Genomic DNA, 20,713 nt, shown 5'->3' with positions numbered 1-20,713 from the left:
GGTTTCGGGGAGCTCTATGGGGGTGGAGGGTGCGTATTACACATGCTTAGGAACCACAAGCCTAGGGTGAAATCTGTGCTCGGTCACTTAATGTCTGAGACAGTTTCCTGTGATCAGTAAGACAGGGGTAGGCGTTTAGAGACCAAGAACTAGGGGCTTTAAAGTCCACAGGTTGGGATCAGGTGGGGAGGGTGGCCACCGCTGTGCTCTTCCCCTACACTCTCTCCTCCCCACCCCCAGATCCTTTAGACAGTTTCTGGATGTGCCATAGATGAAGGGTGCCCACCGGGCTGTCCTGCGGAGTGGACACAGCGAGGCCGGCATGAGTGGGATGAGAGTGGGATGAAGGTCTGGGAGTCCCCAGCTCCTCATGGTCCCTCATCTGGTCACTTTTGGAAGGCCGCAGAACCATGACCACCTGGGAAAGCCCCCAGACAGAGAAGCCCCTGCAGAGCCCTGGGCCCGTGTCCCCACCCTGCAGCATCTTGAGGAAGAGAAAGTAAGTAGAGACAGAGGGAGAGCCCTATGTTCAAGAATGTTCTGGGAGCCGCTCAGGGGCCCTGGGGAGGTGAGAGGCAGGAATTTAAAGCGAATCATAAAGCCTCAATAACAACACAGAATCCTCCAGCCCGCTCTGGAGCTCGCTCTCTAAGCATGGCCTCACCACCGGCCCCCCAGCTGCCCCAGAGGAGTTCCGTTGCCATCCCAGCTCTGCTCAGAGGCCCAAAGGTAGTCCCCCCAACATCACACCAGGAGGAAGTAACCACGTGAGTTTTGAACCAAGAGCCTTAGTGCTGACTGCGAATCCACAGGCCCTCCTTCCCACGGGTTCCTCAGATGGGAACCTGAAGGCCCAGAGAGGGCAGGAGGCCCTCCCCCGACTGCACACACTCTGCGACCTAGGCTTTCTGGGGAGAAACTAGACTTAGCTGGTAGGGCAGAGGCCAGAGGCCGGGATTAAGGCAAATAACTCATCCCTTTATGCTTGAGACTTTTAGGGCTGAAAGTTCTCTATCTAGCCAAGACGGGATGGTGGGTACCCCCCTCTGGTGTCCAAGCCCCCCAGTACAGCCCCACTGGGCATGAGGTCAGGACCAGGAGAGATGCCGGGAGCACATGGGGCCGAGGGTCCCCCACCCCACCCCAGGGTCCCCCGACACCTACCTGTATGTCTGAGGCTGCAGATGGCCAGGAGTAGGGCGACGACCAGGGGAAGCGCGGTGCGGTCCATGCGGTCCACCAGGGGGTCTGCGTACGGGGCCTTATCCGGTGTCCAGGGGCAGGGCTGCGGGTGGGTGTGGGGGCCGGCGTGGGCGCGAGCGGGGACCCGAGGGGAACAGGCGGCCGGAGCGACGGCGTCCCCGCTCCAGCCTTCTGAGGTGGCGGCGGAGGGGTCAGGAGAAGTGGGCACAGGGGCGCCGGGCCGGCCGGGGGTCACGGCCAGAGGATGAGCAGGGCGGGGGTGCCGGGGCCTGGGGCGGTGGAGGCGGAGGCGGCAGCGGCAGGTCCGGGCCTGGGGATGCAGCTGGAGGCTGGGGGGTCTGACAGGCAGCGGTGGGGAGCTCCGGGCTCATCCAGGCCGGCCTGGGAGGCAGGAAATGCGCTTCCTTAGAGAAGGGGCCGGGCCAGGCGGCCTGCCAGGCGCGCAGAGGAAGTGCCACGGGCTTTGTCGCTGGGTGGGGGGCCCTCGGGCTGGGGGGGGGGAGTTGCGGGGGGTGGGGGGGGAGTGGGAGGGCCCAGGCTCCAGGCTGGTCTCCCTATGCACCCCACCCTCCCATCCCACCCCCTGAAGGGCCAGCTGCTGGGGCGCATCTGGCAGCCCCCAAAGCGCCGATGAAAATGATCACCCTAACAGCCCACCAAGGAGCCGTTCCAGGCCAGGCCCTGGCCAAGGAGGCCCAGGTGGAGCTTATAGTTCTTGAACTCAGTTGTCCCCATTCTGCAGATGAGAAAACAGAGGTCTGATGAGGTGAGATAATTGGCCCTGAAAGATGGATTTGATTAGGTGTCATCAAGCACCAAGCTTACATTAGCCTGCCACTGGCTTGTCTTTTCTTGCTTTGCAGGCGGGGAAACTAAGGCATGGGATATGGAAGGAACACTCCCAAGTGCCAGCTGGGGCTGAGAGGCCTCAGGGCCCAGGGAGGATAGGAAACACTAGGTCTGCCCCCTTCAAGGGTGGAAAATCCTCCAGGGACAAAAGCCCCAGATGAAAAAGCCCCTGATGGCCTTCCTGAGGTCAGACGGCCCTGGATTCAAAGCCCTGCTCTCCTTACTCTGACCTTCAAGACCTCGAGCAAGTTTCCACAACCTTCCTCACCCTGTTTGTCAAGTGGGCACAATGGTGCCTTCCCAGCCATGCGGCTATGGGATCTGGGGAGGTCTGGGCACCAGGACAATGCGCTTAGGCCTGAACAGGAAGCACTCTCCCATGAGCCTGGGAGACAGTGTCAGAACTGGCCCTTAGTTCATTCTGCAAACAGTAAGTGCCAACTGTGTGCCCACATGGCGTTAGTCACAGGTGGCACCTGGGGGTCGGGTCAAGGGAGCCCAGAGGAAGCAGCCTGAACTGCCTGGCCTTTGAAGGACTTGGTGCGTGGGGGAGAGATGCAGAAGAAGGGGGTAAAGCGGGTCCGTTGGGCAGGGGACCAGCCCCAGCAAAGGCGCGATGCAGGAAGTGGTCGGACTGCTGTGGGACATGCAGGGGTGTGGTGGGGACAGGAAGGCTGGAGAGGCAGACTCTGGGCCGGGTTCTGGAGAGACGCCTTGAATGAAGGCCAAGGAATATCATGGAAGGTCCTGGAGCAGAAGCTGCTGGCTTGGAGAAGACAAATTGTGATATTTGCTGGCAGGACCCACAAACGGGATGAAGCCAGGAGGCCTTCCTTTTTATACTTGTCCTGGGTCCCAGATGGAGAAATGGAGGCCCAGGGAGGGAGGAGAAGGCAGGAGCCCTGGGTGCCTCTGGAGGGAGCAGAGCAGAAGTGTTTGTCCCTACAGGAGCTGATACAGGGGAGGGAAGGGCAGGTGTGGCTCCTTGGATGGGGACTGGGAGAAGGTTCGCTGTGGGGCCCTGGAGCCAGTTTCTAGCCAGTCATGCGTGCGGGGTCACAGGAGGCCCTCCATGCCCTGCAAGCAGGAAGGCTGTGGTGGGGAGGATGGGGCCATCCCGGGAGTGGCAGCTCCTCTACCTGTTCCTGTGGGTGCAGAGATGGGGGGTGGGCCCTTCAAGGCAAAGGGCAGGGATGATGGAGGGGGCTGGGAGGTTTCCCCGAGGCCCTCTGAACAGGGTCTGTACCCTGGGGGACAGTTAACCCGGCCTCAGGGGCCGAACACCCCAGTGCCCCAGGCCCCACCCTAGGCAGTCGGTGGCCTTATCAGCTCTGAATCCTCACAGCCACCCCTGGAGGCCAGTGACATTAAACCATTTACGGAAGAGGAACCCGAGGCTCCCTGAAGTTTACGTGACCCCCAGCAGGAAAGTGGAGACCTCAAGACTGCCTGGCTCCAAGCTCATCTCCTTCTCTGCTAAATGTGGAGCAGACCCATGTCGCCGTGGTTGTGGGTGTCACCGCGTGAGGGGTATCCAGGGCCATAGCAGGGACCCCATGGGAGGCCCTCCCCAAAACTTCCTCCTTCCCATTACCCACCCCCACTCCATGCTACACAATCCATCCCCACACACTTTATACACAAGACCCACTGGATTCTCTAGAAAGCAAGAGAGGCTATAGGCAGACCCAAGAAAGAACATACAGGAAGCTTCCAAAAATAGAAAAAACCTACAGGCAGTTAGAGGAGGGCCTGGAGCCCCAACCCCAGGAGGAAGGAGATTGGGACCCGCCCCCCTCCAACCGTGGAGAGGAGGTCACCCTGCAGCTCCCTAGCACCTCAGGCCTCCACACCACGTTCTAGCCTGTGTGGAGTCATGTTGTGTGAGTCTCTCCACTTGACTAGAAGCCCCTTGAGGGGGCACTTTTTGTCTACACTGCAGGGTCCCCAGCACAGAACCCAGGACCCTTTGGGCCTTAAGATCTGTTTATTGAAAGCATGAAGTACCAGGAAGGTAAGGCAGGGGTGGAGGCCAAGGAGGCACAGGGCATTTGGGGTACAAAGGGGCAGGTCTCACTCATGTTCTCGAGTGGAAGAGGCCAGTCCTCCGTCTGGGTCATCTGTCCCTGGGAAGCTTGACAGTCATACGGTCTCACAGCTGGGGACAGACTTGGGGTTAACCACCTTTCATCTCTGTCTTGATGGACACATCTCTTATCTCTCCTCCCCCTCAGCCCTGCACAGATCACAGAGAGGAATGAGGAGGAGGAGGAAGAGTGGGAGGAGGATTCATCCCTGCAGATTCACTGTGAGTTAGTGGCCTCCATGCACTGAAGGCTGCAGCCCTGACCAGGCCCTGTCCAGGCCAAGGGTGGTCATGGTCCACACTATGGTCCCTTGTGGTTCCCTTACAGCCTGTCCACACCTGGGTAAACAGATCCTTCATTAAATTCTCAAATTATCCCACTGGAGCGTGCCATCTGTTTCCTGCTGGGGCTCTGGCTGATACAGACGTTCTCAGGTGCCGCCTAGCCACACGCCAAAGAGACACATGGCCGATGGCCAGGGCCCTGTGTCCTGACTCCACAGTGGGCAGGTGCACAAATCCTGCTCCTTCCTCCTCCTGGCTTGCTGCGGGGCCAGGGCCACGGGAAGGGACAGAGCACGTCTACCCTGGCCACTAGCCACAGGAGGAATTTTAGGCAGTCCCCGGGGAGGCCCCCAGGCGGCTGTCTGTCTCCGGCACCGGCCTGGAGCCAGAGGCTGCTGAGAACATCAGGGATGACCCCACAAGGACAAGGGAGAAAGTGGGTAAACAGGAATGAGAGCACGGGACTGGGAGTCAGGGTGTCCAGGGTGTCACTCTGTCTCAGGCGGCCTCTGGTAAAACCTTTCTACATTCTGGATCTCAGTTTCTTTACCTGCACAATGGGAGGACAGCCTGAGCCTGGAAAAGCTCGAAGTCAAGATTCAGAATCACCCCGCTTGTCCAGCCCTGTGCCGAGAGCCAACTTACAGCCACCGAATAGGGTGACACTGTCGTGTGTCCATTTTACAGGGCAGGAAACAGACTCGGGCATGCATGGCCACAGGACTGGGGAGAAGCAGAGGATAATTCAAATCTGGGCCCATATTTCCTCCTATAGCTTCCAGAACATTCCATCTTGGTGTTCTTCCCACCTCCCTGGTCACCTTATCTGCCCCCATGCTGGTTCCTCCTCATCCTCCCATGCTCGGCTCTTGGGCCTCTTCCTTTCTCTGTTTACACTCATTCCCAGGTCAGGTTTTGTTTTGTTTTGTTTTTCCCCCCAAGATTTTATTTATTTATTTATTTATTTATTTATTTATTTATTTATTTATTTATTTATGAGACACACAGAGAGAGGCAGAGACACAGGCAGAAGGAGAAACAGGCTCCCCGCAAGGAGCCCGAAGTGGGACTCGATCCCGGATCCCGGGATCATGCCCTGAGCCAAAGGCAGACACTTAACCACTGAGCCACCCAGGCGCTCCCCAGGCCAGGGTTTCACAAACCTTTGAGACCATGCAGTTGTGTCCCAACACAAACCCTGGGACTTGGGCTCCGACAGTTGCAATGTTTTGTGGACGTGTATATATGCCCTTATGATGCTTATCCCTCTTGTCTCGTTTCCTTTCAAATACTGATCACAAGCCACTCTATTGATTTCATGACCCACCAGTGGGTCTTGGCCATAAAATACCATGCCTTAGTTCCCTGCCACTCCAAGTGTGGGCTTAGGATCTCCCGAGAGCTTCTCTCCAGCTCTGACCCAGAGACTTGCTGGCTCAGAGCCTGCATTTTTCTCAAGACCCCCCGGGCATCCGTGGACACTTTAAATTTGAGAAGTGCTGTTCTGGGTGCCCTCATCCAAGTAAATGGCTTTAAGTACCATCTCTATATACTGATGGCTTTCTACTTCCAGCCAGAACTCTCCCCCAGGCTCCAGGCTCCTGGACGTCAAATAAGCAGCTCAGACGTCATGCATCTCAAACCACATGCTGTTGGTTCTTCTGCCAACCCCTCCTGCCTCAGTGTCTCCATCTGAGACCATAACAGATTCCCTCCTCTCATTGCTCAAGACCTGAGGTGGATGTTGACTCTCACTCCCCCTGCCCATCCAACCTACAAGCGAATCTTGTCGGTGGCTCACCCAATTTCCCAGTGTTCGTGGGGTCCCACCACAGCTACCACCCTGGCCACCACCAGCACCTCCTAGAATATTGCAGTCACCTCCTTACAGAGTTTCCTTCCTGCCACGCTTACCCCAGCCCATTCTGCACACAGTAAAGGGAGGCAGTTAAAGTTGAGCCAAGTTCCATCCTCCTGCTCAGCACCCATCTTGGGTCTCCATCTCACTCAGTGTAAAAGCCAGAGCCCCTCAAATGGCCAGCTAGGTTTCACCTGTCCCATCTCCAACCTCGCCTTCTGCTCTGCTCTATCTTGTTCCCCAAACTCCAGCCAAACTGGCCTCCTTGCTGTTCCTGGAATGTGCCAGGCACACACACACCCCAGGGCCTTTGCACTTGCCAGTCCCTCTTCCCCTAGATAACCACAGGGCTTTAAGTCACAGATCAAATGTCCCATGGTCAGTGAGGACTTCCCTGACCATGGCATTCAAAATAGCCCCCTCCCCACATCAGCAATTATTCTCCATCTGACACGCTATATATTGTGTGTGTTTGTTTTTGTTTTTGTTTTGTTGTTTTGTCTGTCTCCACCTCTAGAAGTTCCATGAGGGCACGGGCCTTGCTTTGTTCACTGCCCAATACCCATCACTTCAAATAGTGCCTGGCCTGTGGGAGGTGTTTGAGAAGTACTGATAAAATAAATGAATGGGCTAGCAGCTCAAGGTTGCAGCTCAAGGTTGTGATTCTGAGGCCTCAGGGTGTGGGTGTTGGAGGCATTCTGAGCCCAAGGACAGGGTCTCTGAGAGGGAGAATTTTCTCCATGGGGACATGGTGGTCACGAGGGTCAGTGGTACTGCCAGACTCTGCTCTGTTCTAGAAGAGAGAAGTCCCTCAGATTCTCCTTCTCATTCCCCAAGGACAGGTACCTGCTGCCTCCTGAATGTTGGCCTTTCTGACGAAATCTGCTCCCTAGGGTCCAAAGAACCCTTGATGACCACCTAGGAGGCAGGAGAATTCACTGGGTCAGGATTCTAGAACCTCTAAGTTGTAAGTCTCAGAGTGCATAGAAAAAAAGGTGAGGCCCACGGAGGAGAGAGACTCACCCAGCACTCCTTGAACCGTAGAGGGCAACACAGGCAGGAGACACTGCACCAGAGGACTGAGAAGGGGGCAGAAGCAGGAGAAGCAGGTGAGGGTCTAGCCCAGTACCCCTGCCTTGCTGTGTGGCCTGGGGCAAGTCATACAACCTCCCTGGGTCAGCTTCCCCCATAAGGAAGCCCTGAGCTCACAGGCTGCACATGTGCAGTAGGGCCCTAGCCCCCACCCCTCCGAAGCCCCCCCACCGTGGAGCCGCCAGGCCTTCCTGTTTACTCCAGGCCCCTCTTGAGGCTGGGAGGCGGCAGTCTTGGCCTCCTCTGCTCCCTGCTTCCTTCCTCTCCCACTTCAGTGCCTCTGGCCAGGCCCTCAGGGCCCTCCAGGCCAAGACTTGGGGGCGCAGTCCAGGGGGGGCATCTGAGGCCACCACCCCCGCCGAGTATTCTCTCTCTCTCTGAGATCCTAAGGTCTCTGGCTGGTCAGAATGTTCTGGCACTTTGGGACAAGCCATTGCCTGGAGCATCCCTAGAGACGCAAAGAGTGTGACATTTATGACTGTCTCCTGCCTGGTCCTGATGCCACGCCCACCTCCCAGCCCACAGGAGCCCAGGAGTGGGTGACCTTGGAGATGTCCCCTGCTCCCCGCCCTTGGACCAGCAGCCCAGCCTCACTGCCCAGACCAGCCCTGCTGAAGCAGAATGAGCTTTCTAAGCAGAAGCGGGAGATTTGCGTGCACTTGTAGTCTGGGCGCCCCACAGTCCTGGCCTTCCTGAGGGATGCCCAGGTGGCTCAGTGGGCAAAGCGCCTGCCTTCAGCTCAGGTCCTGATCTCAGGGTCCCGAGATCGAGATCAAGCCCCGTGTTGGGCTCCCTGCTCAGCAGGGAATCTGCTTCTCTCTCTGCCTCTCCCCTGCTCATGTTCTCTCTCTCTTTCAAATAAAAAACAAAATGAAAAAAATAAAAAAGGCTCTACTGAGCCTCACCTCTTAGGTGTTCTTGCCCCAGAGGCTGAGCCTGAATCTATGAAGCTTTACAACTAACTTCCAGTGTACAAGAAATTTAGGGGATGGAGGAGCAAGCCGGATGACACCAGGAGGAAGCAAAGGCTGAATCTGGAAGGAGTTTTCTGCAGGACAGCTGGTGCCTCCACAGGCTGTTGTGACAGCCATTCCAGGCTGAAAGAGGTCTGACAGATGATTGCAACCAAGTGCATGTGTGATCCCGGGTTTACCCTGATTTGAACAAAGACCCATCTTGGGGACAATTGGGCAAAACTGCATGTGAGCCGATTATCCTATATTACGAAATTATCATTAACTTAGTATTATTGGGGACACTGGGTGGCTCAGTGATTGAGTGTCTGCCTTTGGCTCGGGGTGTGATCCCGGGATCTAAGATGGAGTAACATGTTGGGCTCCCTGCACGGAGCCTGCTTCTCTCTCTGCCTGTGTCTCTGCCTCTCTCTCTGTGTCTCTCATGAATAAATAATCTTAAAAAAAAACCAAAACCAAAAACTTAGTATTATTGAAACTCTGAGCTGCAGTTATGTAGGAAGATGCCCTTATTCTTCAGAATCATACTTCAGGGGTGAAGTTTTTCTCGTATCTAATTTACTGTAAATACTTGGTGGAAAGCAAAACAATAATGAAGGGAATATAGGGAAATATAAGTTACTAAATGTTGGTGACAGGTGTTATATTATTTCCTCCAATTTTCTGTTCAAAAATTTTTTTTAAAAAATAGTTTTTAAAGTTTTTTTTTTTGGAGAGGGAGTGGAGTGGGAGAGGCATGGAGGGGCAGAGGGAGAAAGAGAGGGAAAGAATCCTCAAGCAGACTCCCCACTGAATGTGGGGACACAGGGCTCGATCCCACAACCCTTAGATCATGACCTGAGCTGACATCAAGATTCAGATGCTTAACCAACTAAGCCACCAAGCACCCTCCCTCCCCCAAGAAAACCTCTTTCTGAGCCTCCCATGACCCTTAGGGGAGAGATTAGATACTTGGTTCAGCCTTTAAGGCCCTGCAAATCTGGCCTTGTCTTTTGCACCCCCTCTCACCTGCATCCCACCCAACAGGCTCTGTGGCTCTGCAGAGCTATTCCCTTTACCCTTCCATGACCTCTCTAATGGTGAAGTGAGCTCCTAGGTATCTACAAGGCCCCACTACAGATCTCCACCTCAAGGAACGGGCTGCCGGCAGGAGCCCCTCTGAGTGTGCACTCAGCTGCCCAGACTGGTCTCAGTTTTGTGACCACGGCCCCCTCCTCGTGCTGAGGGGCCGTATCACAGCAGGTGGGGGCTTAGGAGCCTCTGCTTGCTAGCATGGCCGGGGCTCTGGAAAATTGCTAAGTGAATGAACACGCATAAAGGAAACCCTCAAAGAAAGGTCTGTGGTGGCAAGGATGGGGTGGTGGTTACTGGTGCTTTTACGTTTGTGTATGTCTCTGTGTGTGTTTTCAAGTTTTCAACTTGTTTTTTAAGTGAATAAAGTGATTCTGCAGCCAGCAGTAGTTTGAGTCAGCTTAGGTTTTCATTAAACTGGGACACACCTGATTCGATGATGCTATAATTAAAAATAATAAAGATCATGAAGATGCTTCTGTCAGGTGAGTTCTCTAGCTATTATCTCTGGCATGTCTTCCCCGCTCATCCTCACGCTGATCAGACAACCCTGAGCTAGAAGGTGTGTACGTGCGTGGGTGCGTGTGTGTGTGCGTGTGCACGCGTGTGCACACACATTAACCTGCTTGGGTGGATGTGACCTGGAGACTCGGCGGTAGAAGGCCACAGAGCGACTGAGGCTCCCCCTTGCACTGCAGGGCAGAGGGCTTTCCTGCACGTCTAACCAAGCCAGAGGGCTCATCCCCATGTGATGCCTGCTTTCTACCTCCCCTGGGCTCTCATTTATTTGTTCTGTGTTCTTCTTTCAATAGACCCACTTTTATAACTTAAATATATTTTATTTTATTTTATTTTATTTTATTTATTTTATTTTATTTTTTATTTATTTATGATAGTCACACAGAGAGAGAGAGAGAGGCAGAGACACAGGCAGAGGGAGAAGCAGGCTCCATGCACCGGGAGCCTGATGTGGGATTCCATCCCGGGTCTCCAGGATCGCGCCCTGAGCCAAAGGCAGGCGCCAAACCGCTGAGCCACCCAGGGATCCCCAAAATATGTTTTATTTTATTTTATTTTATTTTATTTATTATTATTTTTTTTTAAATTTGTTTTATTTTAAAGGAAAGTTTCGGGGCAGCCTGGGTGGCTCAGCGGTTTAGCGCCACCTGCAGCCCAGGGCCTGATCCTGGGATCCCAGTATCGAGTCCGACATCGGGCTCCCTGCGTGGAGCCTACTTCTCCCTCTGCCTGTGTCTCTGCCTCTCTCTCTCTGTGTCTCTCATGAATAAATAAAATCTTTTTAAAAAATAAATAAAGTTTGAATAACTAATGTAGATGGAAAACCAGCCACACTTGCCATAAAGAAAAGGGGATGCAGCATGGGCACAATCAGCCCCATGTGGGGTTTTGTTTTGGCCCAGTGTGACCTGCTGAAGGCCCTCTTGGCTCTAGAGGAGTCAGCCTGGGCTGGGACAGGTGTTAAGGATACGTGAGCACCAAGTTGAACCTTCCTTGGTGATGAGGTCACAGAGTGAAAGAACAGGAAAGGGAAGCGGGTTCGCCCCCCGGGGATTCTGGGACACCCCAGCTCTGCTCATCCCCAAGGCCGCTCTGATCTCAGTTCCCACAGCCATGATGACCAACAGCCTATACCCTCATCCAGTGTGTCCTCATCCTATCCTTGAGGGGTGGGGGTCTCAGGAGGCATGGACCCTAACTCAGATTTGGAAACGGGCTCAGAAAGGGCGGGTTGTGATTTGTCTGGGGACATATGGTGGGAGATCCTCCACGTCTCACCTCCTCAGGGAGGTACCACTGACCATTCATCTCAATGCCCTTTTCAGACACTCAGAGTTTCTTGTACCCAGGAAGCCAATTCAACACCCACCCTGACAGCTGACGTGCGCCACCCTGCTGCCCTGGAAGCTCCCCAAAGCCCATGACCTCGCTGCCTATTGCACACAGGCCCCAGTGGCGTTAAGCACAGAAAACACGCTCAGATTGATGAGGGGTCAGAGCCAAGGGCCACACAGCAAGGACCTGGAGGAACCCAGGTCGGGCTCGGCTGTGCCTGACAATCCGTCTCTGAGAGCAAGGATCCTGCCTCAGTCACCCTGGCCCCCCAGGCTCCCCAGGCCCTGGGTGAGGAAGGGCCCTGGGTCTTCCCGTGGTACTAGGGGAAGGCAGCTGGCCAAGGTGGGCTGAGGGGCCCGAGGGAGCCCGGGAGGGTGAGGGACTAGGAGAGGCCATCCCGTGTGGATCAACTCCAGTGAAAGCAAAGAAAAAGGAATAAGACCGAATGTCCTTGGAAATTCCTTTAGTGCTTGGCTGTCCATGAAAACAGGATAAAGTGGCTTCCTCTGTCTGTGCTCCAGCCGGGCAGGGTGGAGGCGCTGAGCCCAGGCCAGGACAGCCTCAGGCAGGACAGGGGTGGGGCGGGGCTCGGCTGGGGAAGGGGCTCTGGGACTGCTACTTGAGGGCATCCAGGTGGGTGCAGACTTGGGAGAAGACATTGTCCACGGAGCCTTCAGCATTGACCTGTGGGGAGAGCGCCCGAGGGGCGGAGGGGACAGGGAGGTCTGGGCCGGCCCACCGAGGCAGGGGCTCACTCCCCGCAGGGGCCTGGCCTGGCTGCAGAGCTCGGAGCCCTGCCACAAGGGGCAGCAGCCCATCACCGCGCCACTGGGGGAACCAAAGGAGGGCTGGCCCCAGGTCACCGGGATTTTGGCCACCCCGAGCAAAAACCCGGTTTCCCAGGGCTCCCCGCGGCCTGCAGAGGGCGCACCTTGCGTACGATGCCACGTTTCTCATAAAAGGCAATGACAGGTTCTGTGGCCTTGTAGTAGGTCTCCAACCGCTTCTTGATGGTCTCCTCATTGTCATCCACTCGCCCGCTGGTCTCTCCACGCTTCAGGAGCCGCTGGGTCATGGTCTCTGGGCCTGCGTCCACATACAGCAGCAGCGTGGGCTGTCCAATCTGCAGGTGGAGCAGTACTCATAGGGGCCCCATTCCTGCCCCTGGACCACCTCCACCCCGTGCATGGCCCCACCTGAGACCCACTCAGACCTCCAAGCCTTTCCCCAAGGCAGCCTGAGGGACCTTCCAAAAACCACTGCCCTGCTCCCCACCTCTCCCATGGCTCCCCAGTGCCCTCAGAGGACGGCTTCCTGCCCTCCTCATCTCGTGTTTCCCACTCCTTGGCTCTCCTTGCTTCAGCCACGTGGACTCTGTAGTCTGGGCTCTCATCAACCTCTTCCCACGCCAGGCCGTTGCTCATGCCAGAAACTGTTACCCTCAATACCAAGTGCTGGCCTTCAGATTGGAACAAAAATCTCGATCCTCCAGGGCAGTCTTCCCGGATGCTACCCCCACCACCATTCCCAGCTCCCTGCAGGAACCCCACCACCACCACCCCGTTTTCCTGCTGGGCATCTGTTTCAGGCAGCTCAGAGCCATCTTCCCTGAAGCCTACCTTTTCCAGCTGGACTCTCTGTGGCCCAGAGAAGGAGACTGGACTCCCTGGCTTTGGAGGCCTCCAGCCAGGCCTGAACACCATTTCCCACATCTGTCCTGGTTGCCCTGTCCCCCCACCTTTTTTAAAAATTTTATTTATTTATTTATTTATGATAGACAGAGAGAGAGAGAGAGAGAGAGAGAGAGAGAGACACTGGCAGAGACACAGGAGGAGGGAGAAGCAGGCTCCATAGCAGGAGCCTGACACGGAACTTGATCCCGGGACTCCAGGATCGTGCCCTGGGCTAAAGGCAGGCGCCAAACCGCTGAGCCACCCAGGGATCCCCTGCCCTGTCCCCTTGATTCTGTTCTCCCCACACCATCCTGACCCTTCCAGCCAAGTCCATCCTGCCCTCTCCTCCGCCCAGAATGTCTCAGGAGGTATCTGGTGATTTACTTAGTTTCCCTCTCCCCTGCCAGCCAGGGGCCCCTGAGGGCAGCAAGGCATCTGTCTGCACAGCAGAGCTGGGCAAGGACTTGACAAAGGCTGCCTGGAGGGGTGACGGCCCCGCTGAGCTGGCCGTGGTGGTGGTGGTGGTGGTGTTTCTGAACAATGTCATTGTCACTGGAATAAACATTTCATCCCCGAAAAGGGTGAGAAGGAGCAAGGCTGACCCATCCTCAGTCGATGAGGCCCTGATGCCCCCTGGTGTCCAGATCTGAGAAGACCAGGTGCCCGAACCCTGGGAGGCCTTGGCAGGGCTGGGCCCTGTGCTGAGCCCACTGCCCACAATAGTGCCAACAACAGCCCCAGGAGGGAAGGAGACTGAGTAATCTCATTTTCCAGGTGTGGCCCTGAGGGTCAGAGATGACATCACACAGCTGGTACGGTACGTGTGTGTCACAACCAGACATGCTTTGAGGCTGCCTAGCACCTGACCACAGTGTCCATGCCCTCCTAGTCTGAAGGAAGCCCAGCCAACTTCCATTTCAAAGATAGGGAAACTGAGGCTCAGGACAGGGTAGACACTTTCTTGAAGTCCTGCAGGCACTTAAAGGTCAGGAAATACAATCTCCTACCTCTGGATGAGGCTCAAAGCTATGGAAACTCAATGATGGCCCCAGTCTTGCAGGCTTGGGAAAGTGGGAGTTGAGGGACTGGTCCTGCTCCAGCCTACTGGGATCTACTAAGAGGCCCTCTTTGAGCCCGCCCCACCTCTTGCTACTCCCCCTCCCCTTGCAGCTCTGTTTCTGGTGACCTGTGACACCAGAGGCATGGGGGTAGGGGTGTACAGCCCTGTGTATAAGTGTGCTGTATCAGTGTGCATGCACTGTGTGAGCATGTGCGTATGCTGCCAGATGTGTGTGCACATGCATGCATGCCTGTGCACATGTGTGTCTGTCCGTGGCTTTGTGCACACGTGTGTATGCTCTGTATGTGCTCACATGTACATGTGCTTGTGTGCCTGTGTGTTTGGGAAAGGTGTCCCCCACCCCATTTTCCTGCTGGGCATCTGTTTCAGGCAGCTCAGAGCCATCTTCCTTGAGGCCTACCTTTTCCAGCTGGATTCCCTGTGGCCCAGAGGAGACTGGACTTTCTGGCCTCAGGAGCCTCCAGCCAGGTCTGAACCCTTTCCCACATCTGTCCTGGTTGCCCTGCCCCCCAGCTGACCCTTCCAGCCCAGTCCATCCTGCTCCCTGCCCCTCTGCCTACATGTTTATAAGATGCCAAGCCCCACTTCTGAAGGGTACATTCTCTCTCATCGCCATTCTGCTCCATAAGGCAGCCGCCAACTCTGTCCCCCTATTTTGCAAATGGGGACACTGATGAGGTTCCAGGAGGCAAAATGATTGGCCGAAGGTCTGCTGAGCCAGAACCTGAGCTCAGGTTTGTGAGCTCTCCAGTCTGTGCTTCCTCTTCTTAAACTCTTCCCTGGTTGCCCTCCTCACCCTTCTCCCCTCCCCGACCCCACAGTCAGTCTCTCTCTGGCCATAATGGCAGCCTCTGCCTGGCTCCCCCACCTCACAGCTCCCAAATGTACCCAGCAGGTTGCGCCTTACCCTCCGCTCAAACTCCTCTCCCTGCTGTACCTCCCGAGGGTAGCCATCGATCAGGAAGCCTTTGGAAGTATCTACCTTGGCCACCATGGCATCTCGGAGCATGTCCAGCACTGTCTCCTGGGGGCACAGGAAAAGATGGCGGGGGTCATGAGCTCCTTCCCCTATCTCTTCCTCCAGGCCTCTGCCCTAATAAAGGTGTTCCAAACAAGCCTCCCTCTCCAGGAAGCCTCCTTTGACTGTGAGCACTTGACTGGTTGATCAAATCATTCATTCATCCATCCATTTGTTCAACAGTATGTACTGAATCCCTCCTCCCAGCCAGCTCCTGCCCAGGAGGACCATGGGAACAAAGCAGAACCTCCTCAAGAAGCTCACAGTGTGGTGATGTTGATTAATCAATTTCCAAGCATGACATAGGTTGAATGGGCAAAGAAGGAGGGCTTTTGTAGTTATAAGATTAGGGGGTCTAAGCTCAAATCCGTGGAGCCAGGAATGTCTGAAAGGAGGAGGAAAGAACATTCCAGGCAGGAAGGAGTATGACGGGATTGACAGGACAGAAAGGCCAGAGCAGCTGGAAGGTGGAAAGTTGGGGTAGGGTAGGGTGAGTGGGTAATGTGAGGCTGAAGGGGTCAGCAGGGCAGGGTCCTCAGAGCTCTGGGAGCTTCTAGAAGGAATTTCCCTGCCAACGGCAATGCGGACCGGAGCAGGAGTGTTTGCAGCCGGGGAAGATCAAGGCAGCATTGCCAGGGCATCATGGGCTTTGCTGGCTGGAGCCCGCTCAGGGCCACCATCACCCCCCACCCCACCGGGCCCACTCACCAGTGGCACCAGCTGCCCCTTCTCCATGATTTCCGACAGCATCTTGCCCCTGGCCGAGCCTGAGCTGACCTCGGCCCTCAGGAGGTCCCCGGTGGAGAGGTGGGTGTAGCCGTACTTCTGCACAATCTTCTCACACTGGGTGCCCTTCCCTGAGCCGGGCCCTCCTGCAAGCACCCACCCGTTCGGAAGCCCCATGAAATGGGAGCTGCTGCAGGGACAGGATCTGCCCAGATCACCCAGTGAAGGAGGGGCGGAGCCCGGGGTGCAGCCCCCAGGCCCAGGCTCCCACAGACACCTGCAAAGAGCCTCCCTGCTTGCTGCCTTACCCGCCTGCCTTGGACTCACCCACCACAAAGATGATTTTGGTTTTCTTCAGCTTCTCTGCGGGAGAGAAAGGGGGAGCAGGGTTCAGTCACTCACTTGACAAATAGCCAGAAGCACCTCTGGAGTCCCAGGCCCGTGCCAGGCCTTAGGCAGAGGGACAGACACGGCTCCTGCTCCTGCCCAGAGTGACCGGTGACAGGGGAGCAAAGCTCAGCGGTCAGGGAAGGGGGAAGGGTATTCCAGGCAGAAGAACCAGCACAGGCAGAGGCCTGGAGGCTCCAGACTTCGCACAGGCTGAGGACCACTCCAAGGGGCTCAGAGGCCACCCCCACCGCCCCTCCCTGTGGGCGGCTGGGCTGCAGCGGGTCACCTCTGGCCTTAGAGTCTTCCACGTTGCGGTGGTTTCTGGAGCAGCAGGCACCCATGGTCCTGTTCTCCCGTGTCCCCTAGCCTTCCCCTCCCAGACCCTGGGCCTGCCCATTGCCCGCCTTCTCTGGGCAGCACAAGTATGGAGTTGGCAACCGCAACATATGTTGCCCTGGAGACTGTTGCCAGGGAAGAGGGCTGCGGTGGGCATGTGGAACCCTTGCCCAGAGAGGGAGGTGAACTCATGCTGCAGCCTCTGCCTTGTCAGCCCTTAGAACTCAGCAAGACCCCAGCCTCACCAGACAAGGGAAACAGGCTTGTAGAGGCCAGGGCCTGCTCTGAGGATGCCGGGCCTGGAACTGGAACCTGGGCCCTGTTCCCAGACTGCTCAGCCTTGCCCTCTTCTCAGGCAAATAGGCCCTCACTATGTCACCTTAGGCAAGGATCCCCACCCCTCCCTGGCTCTCTGTCCCTCCCGAGGAAGGCCTGGCAGCTCCCAGGGGCCCTCTGGCCCTGAGGCTGGAGGCCTAGAGGACCTGTCAGAAGAACAACTCCTTGTGTGGGTTCCCATCAACTGCCTGCCAAGTGCCTGCCAAGTGCTGGGTACAACCTGGAGGTGGGGGGAGGCTACACCCCAGGGCCAGCTGATGTCTGGGGCCCAAGGGGAAGAAGGGTGACCCCTGGCTCAGGCAGCAGCAGCAGGCTCCTTTAAGAGCCGCCCAGGCTGAGGCACAACGCCAAGGATGGGGCGGTGAAACTGCCAGGAGGCAGGCCAGCCAGGCACCCTGCTGGCTGCACGTCTCCCTCCTGTCCAGGCCCAGAGCAGCCAGGAGGGCCCACGGTGTTCTCAAGACCCACCCCCTCTGGACAACAGAGGAACTGAGTCCCACAGAGGGGCTGGACCTCACCTCGTCCTTGTCAGGCTTGGCATTTGTACACTTGGGGCCCCTCCCCAGGGCTAGCCACCCCCTTGCCAGCACCCACCCTTTCTAGAAAGAGGCAGGGATTCAGCTCTATAAATACCAGCGTAGGAGGTGAGCTATGGGGCCCTCAGGAGCCTCACGGAGGCCTCATTGCTTCTAAAATTAATCTTGGAGCTGGCAGATCCCATGAGATGCCTGAGGAAGATGCTGGAGGCTCCCAGGCAGGGCCCTCTGGCAGCCCCAGAACCTCCTCCAACCCTTCTCAGAACGTCTCCTGAAAGCACACCCCCTTGACAGATGGGCACACTGAGGCCCAGGCAGTGAGCAGGAAAGAAGAGCCTCGGTACCTTCCATCCTGCTGAGGTCCGGGGAGCCGAGTCAGCACACTGCAAGACAAGGGTACAGGCAGGGCAGGTGAGGGGGACCTTCCTCCACCTGCCCTGCTCCTGCCAGGCTGCACGGTATGCGCCAGGCCCTGACGCTCCCAAGGGTACAGGGCAGGGAAGGCCCCGAAGGTTGGGTGACCTTGGGAAAGTCACCTTTCCTCGGTGTGCTTCCACGGCCTTGTCTGCCACAACAGGGCGGCAGCCCCTTCCCGTTCACCTCTTCCCACTGGAGGAGCCAGTGGTGAGGACAGTCCTCAGGGACACCAACAGTGGCGTCAGCAACCGCTGAGCGGCTCCCCTAGTTAAGTCCCAGAAAGCAGACGTCTGCCCAACACCTTGGCAACACTCCCTAGGGCCAGGAGGAAAGCTTGTGGAGGGGAGGCCGGGGTGGGAAGCCCTCTTGAGCTGCATGTGTCTTCCTCTGGGCTGGGACTGGGACAAGGATGCTCAAAGGGACACAGAAGCCTGCCGGGGAGGAAGCTGCAGGAGTTGCTCAAGTGGACACAGCCCTGGAAAGTTTTCGTGGGGGGGGTCTCACCCTCTCATACGGCCCCTGCCCTCTCACCCCCTTAGGATCTTGCTGTACCCCCTGCCTTCCTCTCAGCATGTGAGTCAACCACACCCCCTCTGGGGACCCCACTCTGCTCCAACCTCTCCTTCCACCTAGAGTTGCCACCTACATAGCCATCTGCCCTCCCCAAGGCCACCAGCGACCATCACAGCCACTCTTGCCCTGACCTTTGACGCCCAACCCTTAGCCAGCATTCCCTCTGCCTGGCATCTCCCCAACCCCCTTACTTCACCCTCACCCTGTTGGCTTCAGGTTCCCAGGATCCCTGTTTCTGCCCAGCCAAACTGGCCCTCCCTCCCCAGCCTACGGTCCCTGGACAGGCCTGGAGTCCCCACAGACTCTCCCATGTCCCCAGTTCCATGCCCTGTTGCCCAGCCAGAGGCCCCAGTCTGTGTGAACATCCTTCTCCCACACCCCACTTCACCCCTGCACATGCATACCCCCTCTCTTGCTCCTGAACCACTCTCCGTCCAGCCTGTGTCCTCACCACCACTCCCTTGTTCCAGCCAGAGTGCCTGGCCACTGCCCCAGCCTCCCATGGGTCTTCCTGCCTCCATACCCCACCAGGCAATCTGCAGGATTCTTTCTGGTCAGCATCAGACCCCATCACTCACCTGCTTAAAACCCTTCCATGTGGGGCCCCCTCAGCTCCCAAGATAAGCCTGAGCCCCTAACATGGATGATAGGGCCCAACAACCTGGCTCCTGCCCCCCCTCTGCAGCCTTAACAGCCACCATTTGAACAGTTTGGAGCTTCCTCACCCCCCATGTCTGTGTCCCACCTCCAGACCCTGATGCCTGGATGCTTTTCTCCAGGTGCTACTGTCCAGGATTCAGTTCAGGTGTCACCTCCTCCTGAAAGTCTTCCTGGACTTTGCCCTCCACTCCTGGACTTTTTGCCTCCTTTGAACGCCCCCAGCACTGCACACACCACATGGTATTGGACCGCTCTGTTGTGCAGCTGGCGTGTGTGCCCCACCAGACTGGGCCTGGGCCTGGCTCTGGGCAGAGCAGAGGGCTGGGTGCCTCACTCTGTGCTCGGAGCTGTCTTGGAAGGTATTTGAGGCTTAGAGAGGAGCAGAGACTTTCTCCAGAGACTGGCTGGGGTGAGACTCAGGCTGCATTTTCTGCTGCTTTAGGCCTGGCACCCAGTAGGTCTTTGAGCAGTTTTGCTGACTGTCCTGCCACTCGTGGGGCATGAGTTATAGCCTCTTTCCTGCTGAGTGTGCTTAAGGAAGGGTAGAGACAGCCAATGCTCCGAAGCAGCTGGCAAGGGAGGTGGAGGGTCCCAAGGCCAGGGAGAACCTGCGGTGACACCCTGAGGAGTGGCCTCGCACCCACCTTGCCCTGCCTCCTCCCAGTAACCTAAGCCCCTCTGTCCTACTGGCACCTGCTACTTCCTTGGTCCAAAATAACTTGGGTCGTGAGGAGGCCTCCCAGAGGCCAGGGGTCCAGGATGGGGTTGGGTTACCGGCTCAGCACCCAGGCCTTATAAGGCCCCTAGGTCGAGCCTGCAGCAACTCCACTTGTGACTGGGTGGTCCGCCCAGGGGCCTGGGGAACTGAGGCCCAGAAGGACAGTGACTTAAGGGTTCCTCGTCACTCAGCTGTGTGACCTTGGGCAGCTGGCGTCCCCTCTCTGGGCCTGCACCCCCGGGCCCCATCCTGCTGCTGCTGGAGACTCCTGGGTGGAGATCTGAGCGGTGCTCAGAAAAGGTCCCATGTGTTGGCCCCGGGCTCCCTTAGAGCCCTCGCCCTTTCAGGAGGCTGGGGCAGGGGCCCAACATCCAGGGGGCTCAAAATGACACGGCAGGCAGGATAGCTCCTCTCCTCCAACTCGGCCCGCCAGTCCTCCAGGGCAGGCGTCAGGCCACAGCCCCCTTCCCTGGGCCCCAGCCGGGACGCGCCAAGGCAGGGGCACAAAGGGGCGTGGAGCGCAGCACACGTCCCCCGACCCGGGCACACGCGCGGCGGCCGGTGGCACGAACACCCGGAGCAGAGCCCGGGAAGAGCAGACGGGCGCACCCTCGCGGGTCCCAGCCGCCCGCACAGGCCCGCGGCCGCGCGACCCCCACGGCTGCCGACGCGCAGCCCCCCCCCCGCGGCCGCGCACACTGACCTGGGGAGGCGAGCGGCGGCGCCGGGGCCGGTGGTGCCCTGCCCGGTGGTGCCCTGCCCGTCCTCGCCGCCGCCCGCAAAGGCGACTATTTATAAGGCTGTCGGCGGCGCGCAGCATGCCGGGAGCCGGCGCTCGGCGGGCAGGGAGGAGGCGGGAGGGAGGGAGGGAGGGAGGGGGCGAGAGGGGCCGGAGGGAGGGGGCGCCCGGGCCCGGGAGCCCGGGCCTCCTACCCCTGCAGGGCTTCCCGCCCCGCGCCGCCGCCGCCGCCCCCACA

General features: G+C 57.5%; 2 protein-coding genes across 10 annotated transcripts in view; both read right to left on the bottom strand.

Annotated features, from left to right (window-relative positions):
• The window catches only part of ENG (endoglin), a 31,167-nt gene extending 29,870 nt beyond the window's left edge, over window positions 1-1,297 (bottom strand). The window contains exon 1 of the mRNA XM_025475241.3: window positions 1,165-1,297. Within this exon, the coding sequence (XP_025331026.1) occupies window positions 1,165-1,231 (67 nt within the window). The 5' untranslated portion in view covers window positions 1,232-1,297. The remainder of the gene's footprint in view (window positions 1-1,164) is intronic.
• A 97-nt stretch (window positions 1,298-1,394) lies between these two features.
• AK1 (adenylate kinase 1) lies at window positions 1,395-20,701 on the bottom strand. Of its 9 annotated transcripts, XM_049114439.1 has the most exons (9): window positions 20,440-20,527; window positions 17,713-17,751; window positions 16,098-16,133; window positions 15,753-15,916; window positions 14,934-15,050; window positions 12,204-12,395; window positions 7,305-7,360; window positions 7,128-7,199; window positions 1,395-1,584 (listed from the first exon to the last, which is right to left on the bottom strand). In XM_049114439.1, exons 2-9 carry the CDS (start codon window positions 17,717-17,719, stop codon window positions 1,395-1,397), a joined length of 834 nt encoding a protein of 277 aa, XP_048970396.1. In that variant the 5' UTR covers window positions 17,720-17,751; window positions 20,440-20,527. The 9 variants fall into 9 exon arrangements, with proteins under 9 accessions (XP_048970396.1, XP_048970398.1, XP_048970395.1 ...); XM_049114441.1 differs by lacking the exon at window positions 15,753-15,916 and having other exon boundaries at window positions 20,440-20,499; XM_049114438.1 differs by lacking the exons at window positions 17,713-17,751; window positions 20,440-20,527 and adding an exon at window positions 16,447-16,604.
• Between the last annotated feature and the right edge of the window lie 12 nt (window positions 20,702-20,713).

The sequence above is a fragment of the Canis lupus genome, chromosome 9 (genome assembly GCF_003254725.2).
Source record: "Canis lupus dingo isolate Sandy chromosome 9, ASM325472v2, whole genome shotgun sequence".
In the NCBI taxonomy this organism is placed as follows: Eukaryota; Metazoa; Chordata; class Mammalia; order Carnivora; family Canidae; genus Canis; species Canis lupus.
Note: the sequence above shows the minus strand (reverse complement) of the source record. Positions and strands in the feature narration are given on the sequence as shown.

What these genes read in the sequence shown, in the direction of transcription:
- AK1 (XM_049114438.1), bottom strand. Translation starts at nt 16,501, where the DNA reads ATGGGTGCCTGCTGCTCCAGAAACCACCGCAACGTGGAAGACTCTAAG. An exon ending in AGGGGCAGCTGGTGCCACTG is followed by an intron (nt 15,051 to 15,752) that starts GTGAGTGGGCCC and finishes CTGTGCCCCCAG; the next exon opens with GAGACAGTGCTGGACATGCT. An exon ending in CAACATTCAGGAGGCAGCAG is followed by an intron (nt 1,585 to 7,127) that starts GTACCTGTCCTT and finishes CCTGCCTCCCAG; the next exon opens with GCCGGCCTGGATGAGCCCGG.